The 11,375-nt window shown below is 35.3% G+C and overlaps 2 protein-coding genes and 1 long non-coding RNA gene across 5 annotated transcripts; 2 read left to right on the top strand and 1 right to left on the bottom strand.

Annotated features, from left to right (window-relative positions):
- Positions 1-36: 36 nt before the first annotated feature.
- Positions 37-1,779, top strand: LOC105267320 (speckle-type POZ protein A-like). The gene is made up of 2 exons (XM_011306100.1): positions 37-910; positions 1,189-1,779. Exons 1-2 carry the CDS (start codon positions 468-470, stop codon positions 1,715-1,717), a joined length of 972 nt encoding a protein of 323 aa, XP_011304402.1. The 5' UTR covers positions 37-467; the 3' UTR covers positions 1,718-1,779.
- A 982-nt stretch (positions 1,780-2,761) lies between these two features.
- GABA-B-R1 (gamma-aminobutyric acid type B receptor subunit 1) lies at positions 2,762-10,294 on the bottom strand. 3 transcript variants are annotated; one of them, XM_011306099.1, is made up of 14 exons: positions 10,213-10,294; positions 9,452-9,592; positions 9,228-9,326; positions 8,556-8,690; positions 8,188-8,358; positions 7,630-7,850; positions 7,104-7,381; positions 6,750-6,877; positions 6,357-6,649; positions 5,926-6,169; positions 5,338-5,581; positions 4,858-5,252; positions 4,499-4,637; positions 2,762-2,848 (listed from the first exon to the last, which is right to left on the bottom strand). In XM_011306099.1, exons 2-14 carry the CDS (start codon positions 9,581-9,583, stop codon positions 2,829-2,831), a joined length of 2,499 nt encoding a protein of 832 aa, XP_011304401.1. In that variant the 5' UTR covers positions 9,584-9,592; positions 10,213-10,294; the 3' UTR covers positions 2,762-2,828. The 3 variants fall into 3 exon arrangements, with proteins under 3 accessions (XP_011304401.1, XP_011304400.1, XP_011304398.1); XM_011306098.1 differs by having other exon boundaries at positions 2,772-2,848; positions 4,493-4,637; XM_011306096.1 differs by lacking the exon at positions 2,762-2,848 and having other exon boundaries at positions 3,971-4,637.
- LOC105267319 (uncharacterized) lies at positions 8,685-10,860 on the top strand. Its single transcript, XR_892250.1, has 5 exons — positions 8,685-8,842; positions 8,913-9,066; positions 9,394-9,528; positions 10,219-10,677; positions 10,793-10,860. It is a non-coding gene; the product is annotated as an uncharacterized lncRNA (long non-coding RNA).
- Positions 10,861-11,375: the final 515 nt, after the last annotated feature.

Raw genomic sequence — 11,375 nt, 5'->3', positions numbered from 1 at the left:
ACCCCCTCATGGTGATTATCATAATTGAAATCTAATAAAAATTTCTGAAAATTACTCTTTTGGAGAAATACGATTCAGAGTATCAGACACAAATTTATTTTCTGTATAAATTTCTTTTGTAATTCCATTATCTATCATTTCTATAATCCGATAATCGATAGCAGGTCTCGATACCTAAACAGGAGATAACACAAGTAATTTGGAGACAGAACAAAGTGAAAAGGAATCAGATAATTGAAATAGAAAATTTAAATAAATTGAACTCTAATAATTCGAAGACTAGAATGACCAGAATAATTAAATCCACTAACTAATTAACTAATCAATCAGTAATCTAAAATGATTACTAATATCCACCCCGCAATTATTCAGTAAAAAAACCAAATAATTGTTATTTAATTCGTCAAAGAAATTTCAGTTAATGAATTAATTATCATTAAATATTATAAATTTAATAATTGTTTTTAATGGCGAATTGCGACGCGATTTACGAGACGAGAGCGAAAGTGATGAAACATAATTTCAAATGGATGATTCGGGAGTTCTCGGAGATGATGGACAAGCGAAAAAGTTTGAGATCGAAATTCAGTGTTCCTGGGTGTTCCTTGGATGGTTGTCTGGAGCTGTTTCCCCTGGGGAATAAATTTATTGGTGGACCCGATGAGATCGAGTTCCTGGATCTAGACGTGCACGTCCACTTCGAGGATGATCCTATCCACAGTGACATCGAGGTGTCGATCCTGGGACCCGATGGGGAGAAACACGTGACTAGGAGAAGAGCTATCACCCCCCAGGTCGGCTTGACCCTCCCCTTACCGAAGATGAAGAATTTTTTTCCTGAGGATGTCCTCACTCTGTCCTTCCTTGTCAGCATCACCACTGACGTCAGGACCACCCGGAGGAAAGACACGTATGAAGAAATCTTGATTAAATAAAAAAAATTGTTAGGATATTCGAGTTTTCTAGAAATTCCTCCGAACCCACTGGAGATATCAAAATTTCTTGCGGAATCTTTTTTGTAAAGCACGACGAGAGCTGCAAAAAAGGTAATAACAAAAATTTTTCTATCTACCCCCAATTCCGAGATATTCCAGAGAACTCGCGGACTCTCTGAACCGACTCGATCGAAATAAAATCGAAATCGAAGGGTTTTCCTATGAATTCACGAAAAAATCGTGAGATCCGCAGGTGTTTGGTGAACCGCGGCTTCGAGGGGGACCTGGAGAAGCTCCTGGATAATCCCCAGGTGTCCGACATCGCGATTACCGTTGGAGGGAGAAAATTCTGGGGAGTCAGGGCTCTTCTGGCAGCTAGGAGTCCTGTTTTCGCTGCGATCCTCGGAGGCAATGAGGGAGACGTGGTGATCGAGGACGTCGAGGAAGATGTCTTCGAGGAGGTCCTCCATTTTTTACACACGGATCGAGTGAGGAACCCGGAGGACAGGACAGAGAAGCTGCTTCACGCCGGACAGAAATTCGGATTGAAAAGACTTGTCCAGATGATTGGATTAAATCTCCTCAAGGACCTGACCACCGATAATGTCGCTGAGAGGCTTCTTCTGGCTCATGAGTACCTCCTCCAAGGGGTCAAGGATGTCATCATCAGGTTCATCAAGGGCCGGGTCAAGGCTGTCGTGCAGACTCAAGGGTATAAAAAACTCGTCGACCTCAACTGTCCACTCGCTCTCGAAATTTTCCAGGCGATGGCCCTAGAGTGAGGGCTACTCCTTTTTTTATTTATTAAAATGCAATTTCTCTTCTTTAAATTTGAATTTAAACAAAAAAGGAAAATTAGATTTTCTTTTTTTTTTTTATTTGAAATTGAAGAGAATTTTTTTCGTGTTTAGAAAAATTTTTATACAAATTCCAATTCTATTGGAATTTCAGAATTTGTTATTAATAATTGATGTTAACCCTGATTTTTGGATAATTGTAATAATTGTATGGAAATTTGGGGATTAATTCTTGAAAATTGATTTTTTCTGGGGAAATTTTCATAAATTTCCAAGAAATTCATCAGAATTTCATTTAATTGATATTAAATTACCACATATTCTCTCAACAATTTTGTTATAACTTTTATATTGATTTCCAATTGTCAGATAAATCCTCAATGTTTAGTGGAATACAGCAGCTGTAAAAGAATCGATAATAGTAAAAAATGGGAACAACTCCCTGAAATTCAAAAACATCAACGACACTTCTCTCTAGATCATATATTTATAATTCTGTTATCAATATAGAGAACAATTCATACCTCAACAATTCAACGCCCCAAAACCCCCGACATTCCGTTCTAACGAAACTGAGATAAAAATTCAGTAAAACATTTTCAGTAAAATATTCTAACCCCATTAATTTCCCGCCAAAAATTATAAGATGAATCTTTCGACAAACTTCCGACAATTGACAATTTTTACAAATACGTTGTAAAAATAAATAAATACAATCTTAATTACATCCTTAAATAAAATTGAAAAAAGAAAAATTAATTGTTTAATAGAATTAATTACGATTGAATGTGAAAATTTCAATCATTCGTTTAAAAATTCATTCAATTCGATACTCAATGATTTCTTTCATTTACTAAATTTTTTTCTCAGTGTAACATCTTCAAACAGACTTTCAACATGTAATTATCTAACTCCAATCACCATCAGGAATAGGAATTCCCACAGGATTCAATAGTCTAACGTGTCCTGTCCAGAATCTACTTCGTGAACACATCGAGACGATAAATCCGAAAATTTATGGAAAAAAGTCTCGCATCACCAGAGATATCCACGAATAAACAATTCAATAATTTTCATAAAGACGGACGATATCCATTCAGCCATTCTGGTCGGTCTCTAGAATCAGAAACAAGAGGTAAATCTCATAGATTAAAATTAAACAGTCAGTGGATTAATTGACGAATCCATTCATAAATAATCGATTAATCGGTGTCTCCACGATTGCGTGGACAATTTATTATTAATAATCCGTTGGTACAGGTTATGAACATCGAAATCTCACGATAAGCACCTCATCAAGACTCCCAAATTACTTATGAATGGTACTCGAGCCTTTATCAGTGGTTAAATCTCGTTAGCACGTGACTCTTGTATATATGTCGTAAAAATAATTCTATCGATTTCTGTTTTCGTCTAGGACATTGACATTTTCATTTATTATATTTTTTATTTAAATTTGGGAGCGCACTTCATGAGGTTTACATAAGCGAAACATCAATTATATATTTGATTGTCTAACGAGATTTAATTGCACTTCATTAATCCTATTCGGAGGTAAATACACATGCTTCTCTGACGGGTCCAATGGAGGTCTAGAATAATTGATAAACATTGGAATTTGTCGGAAAAATTATTGGGTCTCCGGAGTGATTAATCCGGGAAAAATATCCTTGATAAAATCCTCCGAAAAAAATTTTTATTCATTTATTTCTGTCTTTATTTTTAGGGGATTTTGTCTGGGAGATTTTTGTGCGGGGGAGTAAATATTGGAATCGAGGAATAAATAAAAAAAGATGTATAAAAAATTTTATTTCCCAAAATTCTATAGCGAAACGAAAATCTAGTCTTTTTTAAGATTTTGGTTGAATTAAAAAATAATTCCTGTAGACGTACTGTAGAAATTTAATAGAAGTCTGGAGAAAGCACTAGGTTTTTCTTTCATTTTTTTTCATGCATGGGATGACATGCAATTGTGCCCGCAGGAATAAATTTTATTGAAAACTCCATCGCACTGACTGAAGAAATTTCCACAAATTTCTAGAGTGCATCGAGATTTTCCAATAGCATTTTTCCATTTCTATTATTAGTGATTAATTAGTTTTCCCCGGAATTCAATTCTCAATGTTTCAATAATTGTCTTTGGACCCAATTTTAAGGGGAGAATCGATAGAAGAATTAATTGAAGATGAAGTCATGAGTAAAAAATATTTACCGCACATGAAAAAACATTTTCTATTTCTCATTTCTATTTTGAAATTTTTTAGAGTTCCAATAGAATTTTCTGTAGAAAGTGCAAGATTTTCGATTTAATTCCTTCCCACGGGTGTGCAGTCACTAAGAATTTCTATTTAAAATAATTTCCGAAGATTAGGCCGATTTAGTTTGATTCCACATTTCTTGAAAACTATTTTGATAATCGCAGTCGAATACGCCAACAAATAGCATTGACACAAAAAAAAAATAGATAATTAATTTAATTAATTGATGCACCAAAAATTTCTGTGAATCCGTAAATAATTTTTTTCGATTTCAACCGCTCCATTTTGTACTGTCGGTTAAAGAGGATTGTAAATTATTACTAATAAATTTTGTGCAGTTCGTGTAATCAATTTGAAAATGAAAATTGATTTCAGGATTGTAGGCTGACTCGTAGGTATAAATGTTAGGTAAAAAATAGAATGACAGGAATTCACAGATATGACTCGGAAAACTCAAAATCGGATACAGATGCACGTGAAGATCTCGTATAAACGGATATACCCCCACCAATTGCACTATCCGATGTTCCCTCGCCTGTTACAAAATCGGCAACAATCAGTGAATCCTTAGGTACATGACCTGCGCCTCCTCGTGCAGCATCTCGTTCGGCTAGACGCTGCTTTAATACTTTAATCTTTTCTTCTTTCTGTAAATAAAAAAAAAATCCATTCCTCAAAATAAATTCCATACACAATAATTTTTTTTTCTCTCCAATTAAAAAAATATACCAAACGATTAAAAATTCCGAGAGAATTAATTATCCCGTATTAATAAAGTAATCAGGATGATTGATTACTTCAGATTGAAGCTCGCTCTAATTTTTTTCCTCGATTCTGAAATATCGAATGGCAAAAACCGAGGACTACCTGAGCAATGAGCTTCTGCAATTCATCGTTCTCGACGACGAGCTTCTGGTACCTCTCCTCATCCTCTTTAGACATTCCGACGTCTGGATTGTACTTGGACTCAGCTTTATCCTTGGGGTGCCTGATGACTTCGATGACTTTAGGCACAAATATGAGAGCCATGCTGAGGAAGCAGCAGAATATTATGGCGAGAGCTACAAAAGTGAAGCTCGCATCCTGCTGGCTGGCAATGACCATCGTCACTGGAGCTGTTATCAGACACAAGACTACAACATTGTAGATTGACATCCCCACATAACGCGAATCGTTGATCTGTTTCACTTTGATACTTCTAGTTTCATAGGCAAGAAACAATCCGAACACCAACACCACGCCTTTGTACCCATAGATTAAACCTACAATTTATTTATTCATTGAATCATAAATAGATTTTACTCTGTAATTGTATTTTTTAAATTAGTTTAAAGGAAAAATTAATACCAAGCCAGACACCATTGTGTTCGCTCTCGCAGTGCTCCAACTCCGGACGGATCCTGGCGTCGTCCTCACCGTAGGGTGGCATCTCCAGCTGGAACACCTCGATTTTTCTCTGGAGAGGATCCAACCCCTGCCATGCCCCTAAAATAACAATATCCACCGCCAACAACGCACTCACCATAGTATATAATTTCCAGGGTTGAATATTTTTTTGTACTGATGATACTTTCTGTTTCGCCATGAACAACTGAAAAATATTTAAAATATCATATCAATATTCATCGCAATTAATCACTGATCTATTATTATCAATTCATTGCGATAAACAGATAAATAATAAAATAGTACATAACTAAATGATTATGTACAATTTAATTAATTAATTAATTATATATTAATAATATAATTATAATAAATATAATTAATCAATTAATTTATCTATGGAATCTTCAGTATTTCATTGAATTTCAATTTCCGGGAATATTTATGTGAAGATAAATTAAATGAAAAAATGAAATTGTTTAAGCGAATGTAATGGAAAAATGGACTTTCAGGTGAATTATCTCCGGTCTAAATGAATCCAATAATTACTTTAGCTTGATCAGCTTTAGTTTTAGTCGTCAGTCTATGTACTCTCCATACTTTACTGAACATTGCCCCGAAGGCGAGGGTGAACCCTATGGAGAGGACCCAAGCCCTTCCTTGACAAATACCAGCGTATTCCCAGGGCTCGACGAATCGTCCATCAATTCCCAGTAAAAATACTGATACGAAACACCCGATAACACCCGCCAGCATTATCGTATTGCAAACAGGATGAGACGAGAGGATTACCCTGTGAATAAAAAAAAAACAAATCAACCAGTCCTTAATAATCGAATTAATTACATAATTAACGAATTGATAAAGGTAATTAAAAACGTCAAGTTGAGTATTCTGAAAGGAAAGAATCATTTGTTCAGGTATTTAATAGAAAAAAATAATTATTATTAATTAGAGTTGAATAAAAAATGTTGATTCACCTTCTGTGGCGATTCCATATATTAAAAATTATTAATAAAATGGCGATTGTTATTCCTAGAGCTGAAATGGCGCACATGCAGATGAAGAGGGGTAATGAGACCGTTCTGAGGACTCGTCTGACGATCGTCCGGTCCTGGGGAATTTTACCACCGATCCAGCGCTCCATGTTCTTCCAGGTTAAATTATCCATCTGGGTATCGTAGTAACCCAATTTCACGTACTTGCCATCGATCACTTGTTCTATCTGGGTTAATGCTATCCTGTCGCCCTGAGAGCTGAACGCCACGTACCCCTGGAATAATTCCCCATTTATTACGTGGAGGGAGGGAGTCCACGATTTTTTTCGTTATCGGATAATCCCAGGGGAAGCTATGACGTGACACTTTACTCACCGAAACCCCCAGGAACTGAGTGGAATTTATTGCTGAATAAATTTCATCCGCTATCTCCTTCTCGGTGTACGTGAAATTCTTCAGACTTTTTCCGGATTTCGCAAGTTTTTCCATTGTTTTATTAAAAGCTGAAATTAATAATATTGATAATTAATGGATTAATTAGAAGACGTGGGGGTTCATTCAATTACTTTTTTAATTATCAATATTTTATTCTTATCTATCACCGAAATTATTGATAAATAATCAGTATCTATAGAAAAATCTCTTGCATTTCAGAAAGTAACGTACCATGAAAATAAAATTGAATAATTAATTTTCAAAAGTCAACAGTTAAAATCATTGATAATTCACCTAGTGCAACAGACCAGACAGCATCATAGGCCAGTGGAGCTTCCTGGTAGCCCTCAGGATAGCGATTTCCATCGATGTCGTAGCCGTCCTCCTTCAGGAGCTGATTGAGCCTCTGTCGGAAGTCCTCGGATGTCATTCCACTGATTGTCGTGTCATTATTCTGATTCCACATTAAAGCCTCAGTGGTGAGATGTCCCTCGGCAGCCATCCTCATCTGCTCCTTCGAGCAGGTAATTCCCTCCTTATCAAGATTTATCTCAAACCAATTGTCCTCATACCTGAAAATATTCATTAATTATCATATCACATTTTTCAATTACTTTCTAATCATAATTAATTCATTAATCACTCCATTCTTTAATTGTCATCATAATCTTTAGTTTATTATATATTATTTATAAATTTATATGCATGTAAATTTGCATTAAATGCAATTTTTACAAATTATAATAACAAATTGAAGTAAAAAAAAAAATGGTGACAATTGGAATGAAAAAATTAGGGAAAAATTAATAAATTTTGGTACCATCCTATGAAAAACCACACGTAGCTTTTCCCGTAGAGGTTTTGATGATAAACTTCACAGAGAACTCGACGTGCCGCTACCACGTAGAAGAGGCCGATGATTATCCTGGCATCTTGACGACGGAGATTTCTCACAGCATCCGCTGGATCTGACAGAAAACTCTGACGCGTCACAATCTCAATGCCAGCCTCTTTGCAACGCGCCTCCAAGTCTTCTACAGTCTGTGAATATTATTCATAAAATTTTTATCGAATTCAATAATTTAAATGACTACAATAACAATTTAAAGAAATAATATAAATAATCCGCAGACAGTGGATTTGTTATTATATATTATATCTTCGAAATAATGCAAAATGGAGCTTCCGATATTTTTGGGATTATAAATAAATGAAATATTGAATATGATATCGTAAATTGAATATTGCAGAAGAATTCTATTAATTTTTTTTTGGAGAACTGAATGATAATTTAATATTCGAAAAATATCGAGAGGTCGTGCTGCCCCTGGGAGATGCTCATCCCATGAATTTTTCAATTTCTTAAATATTAAATTACCGATATGAACACTTCCTCCGCCTGTTGTAAAATAGCAACTCTAGACCATCCGAATTTCTGCATTAATTTTATTCTAGTTGGATTATGAACAGTCGCTGATGGATGAGTTCGAAAAAGTGTGGGAAAACGATTTCTATCGGATAATGCAGGAGAAGACGCCCCATAGCACAGCTGAAATAATTAAATCCTTAATTAACGACAACTTTAATAACATAATCATCAAGAAAAAACAATTGGAGAAATCTAAAAAATACAGTGAATTCACGATTACAATTTTAATTCCTTTTAGAATTAATTTATCTGTCGTTTAATTAACATTTTCTACTGACAGTCGAAATTAAAATTAATTAATTGAGTAATTAACGTACAACCACCAAATTCCACATTTTAGAAGCTTCTGCAACAGTTGTACAAACAGTACTACATCCTGCCAACAGCATCAACTTCTGGGGTGCATTGTAGAGCAGATTGTACATCACAGATGCACCTAGACCGGGTTCGCACTAAAAGCCAAATTGCAGTAATTGAATTATTCATGTCTTCGGGGCTTTCAACGAGGTATAGTCGTGCGGTTGGGAAGTTTCGAGGCGCAATAACTCAATCATTCCAGCTGGAAATCATCTGACGGATGAGAATACACCTTCTACCCCATCAAGTATGCCAGATAGATTTTCATTACTTAAAAATAATGGATGAATTATGTAGAAATTATTTTGTGTTAACAGAACAAGGAAATCATCGAATTATTCGTAATCATCGGTTTATCTCGAAAACTATCGACATCAGGAGGAAGTGCTGAGGAAGTTTTTTGAAGTTCATCAAATTTTCAAGAAAAAAGTATTCTTCATGTTTTGTGAAAAAACGACTTTCCCGCACGCTGTGAGTAAAAACTATATTTCGTAACAAGTGCGGGAAAGTTTCACTTTCCGCACTAGTTACGAAATACACTTTTTTTCTGGAAAATCATCACTTGGCAGTCGCACTTACTCCATGAATAAATAAACGTTAATTTAAAAAATCTTTACGAATTAATAAATCACCTCGCTGTCATTAGAGTGCAGCTTTAATTCAAATCCCGGGAGCAGGTCCTTCGCCTTATTAACGTCTTCCAAGGCGAGATTAGCTGCTGGCATGCAAGCCTAAAAAAAAATTATCCGAAAAATCAGACGAAAATCGCAAATTTTTATAATTCATATCTAATTGCAGATTTTTTTCGGAACATTCCGTCATCGATCAAGTGGAATCCAATCAAGAGCTTAATTACCTGGCCTCCCTGCCACCCCCCTTCACCCCCGATCGGAAAAATCCCGCCGATGTGCAGGATATTATCTTCGGACACAGGTAATGAACCGAAGACCGCCGAAATCGTCGACAAAATAGTAATCAATCGCCTCATGATTGACCCCTGAAAATCGCACACCAAAAATTACAATCGTAAGCTGTCCACCCCATTTACAATCTTCGTAATTAATTAATTATGGGATGAGAGTCATTAATTAGGAATTTATGCTCGTAAATTACGGGATTAACGACCTGCAGGTAATAATCCGGTTTTCTTGTAATTGCGAGGTCTGAATTAATAAATTACGAAGTTGTAGATTATCATAGATTACGGATTGTAAAAGTTAATTGCAAGGTTTGACCTGAATGATTTATGAGAACATTGAAAAATAAAAAATGGTAATGTAAATAAAATAAAGTGGCAGGAATTACGATGTCGAGATTATAATTACGAGGAAGAAATAAAAAATTACGGGACAAACAATCCCGTAATTTCCAGGTCTGAAATCGTAATTTGAAAATTGAAAACCAATTCACGAGGTCAAATCTGATAATTCCGATTTCTCGCTCATAAACTGGTAATTAAAGTTTCCCCTCGTAATTTCCAGGTCAAACTCTGTACTAATCTCTCCCCTATTTATCTCTAATCCAATCTTTTATATTTTCAGAATGAAAAAATGAAAAAAATAATCATAATTTAGATTTAGATTTTACTTTTACTTTTAATTTTTTTTTTCTTTTTACTTTTAGATTTTCGTGTGCGGAGGTTGAAAAATTCGTGGACAGGAGTGACTCCTCAGGATGACGCCGTAAGGATCGGCTAGTCCCAGTAGATCCTTTTGTATATCATTTTCCTCCGTTCACATAATCCTTTATCACTTGTTGCCGATGGTGACGAGTAATGAACACTTGACCCACATTATCGCACGATCACTTGAACCGATTTACCGAACTACCCGAATCAGGGATTTTCAGGGATTGAAAAATTCAATTGACGAAATAGATCATGAATCGTGATGATCCTCGAGGTCAGAGCGACGGTGAACCTCCGCGGGTATGAATCATATTGATTCTGGTTACACCAAAAGTATTCCTGAGGGTCGCACCGAGAGGTCTACCCCCTCTACAAGGGTGATATCAGAAAATCGATGTGCACACCCCCGAAATAATCTATCCACCCATTACTTCCACCGAATTTTATAATCCCCGGTGATTAATCCCGTAATTATTCTGCTGATAATTTATTACGTGTGTCGATCTCTCGCGATTCGTCGATGTGCGATTTTTAATGAGGATTAATTGGTGATTAGGTATTTATGCCTAGGTGATGGGCTTTTGACTCGATCTGCTTCGGCGCCTTCCACCCGGATGACTTCCACTCGGTTGGTACTCAGGATTCCTGTCTTCACTGCAAAGGAAATCATCAATATTCGAAAATTCTCCAGTGGAGGAATTCCCAGGGAATTCTCAGCGGATTTCAATGACAAGTGACAATTATATTGCTCCAGAAGATTATCAAGAAAATACGAAATTTATAATAAATTTACTGTGAATGTTATTTTCTTCGTTACGGAATCGGTATTCACTGAAATTGAAAGATTTGAAATGTTTAAAAAAATGGAAATTTGGAATTTAAAATGGAAAAAATTATTCAATAAATGAAAAATGGAATTTCAAATGGGAAAAATTATTCAATATATTGAACATATACTTCTAATGAAACTAAATTATTATTATGAGTGCGATGTCCAAAAGGCAATCCAGCTTCATTCATTTTTTTTTTTAATAATTCCAATTTTTTTTTTTTTAATCGCTAATTAATGGAAATATCGTTTAAAAACTGAATATTTGAAAATCGAGGAGATATCCAGTAAAATTGAAAAATTAGCAATTTTTTAAAACGATAC

This window comes from Fopius arisanus, unplaced genomic scaffold (assembly GCF_000806365.1).
Source record: "Fopius arisanus strain USDA-PBARC FA_bdor unplaced genomic scaffold, ASM80636v1 scaffold00046, whole genome shotgun sequence".
NCBI lineage: Eukaryota > Metazoa > Arthropoda > Insecta > Hymenoptera > Braconidae > Fopius > Fopius arisanus.
The sequence above is the reverse complement of the archived record's forward strand: the minus strand, read 5'-3'. Positions and strand labels throughout refer to the sequence as shown.

What these genes read in the sequence shown, in the direction of transcription:
- LOC105267320 (XM_011306100.1), top strand. Translation starts at nt 468, where the DNA reads ATGGCGAATTGCGACGCGATTTACGAGACGAGAGCGAAAGTGATGAAA. An exon ending in ACCACCCGGAGGAAAGACAC is followed by an intron (nt 911 to 1,188) that starts GTATGAAGAAAT and finishes TGAGATCCGCAG; the next exon opens with GTGTTTGGTGAACCGCGGCT.
- GABA-B-R1 (XM_011306096.1), bottom strand. Translation starts at nt 9,583, where the DNA reads ATGAGGCGATTGATTACTATTTTGTCGACGATTTCGGCGGTCTTCGGT. An exon ending in TGTCTGGTCTGTTGCACTAG is followed by an intron (nt 6,878 to 7,103) that starts GTGAATTATCAA and finishes TATTAATTTCAG; the next exon opens with CTTTTAATAAAACAATGGAA. An exon ending in ACACAATGGTGTCTGGCTTG is followed by an intron (nt 5,253 to 5,337) that starts GTATTAATTTTT and finishes AATAAATTGTAG; the next exon opens with GTTTAATCTATGGGTACAAA.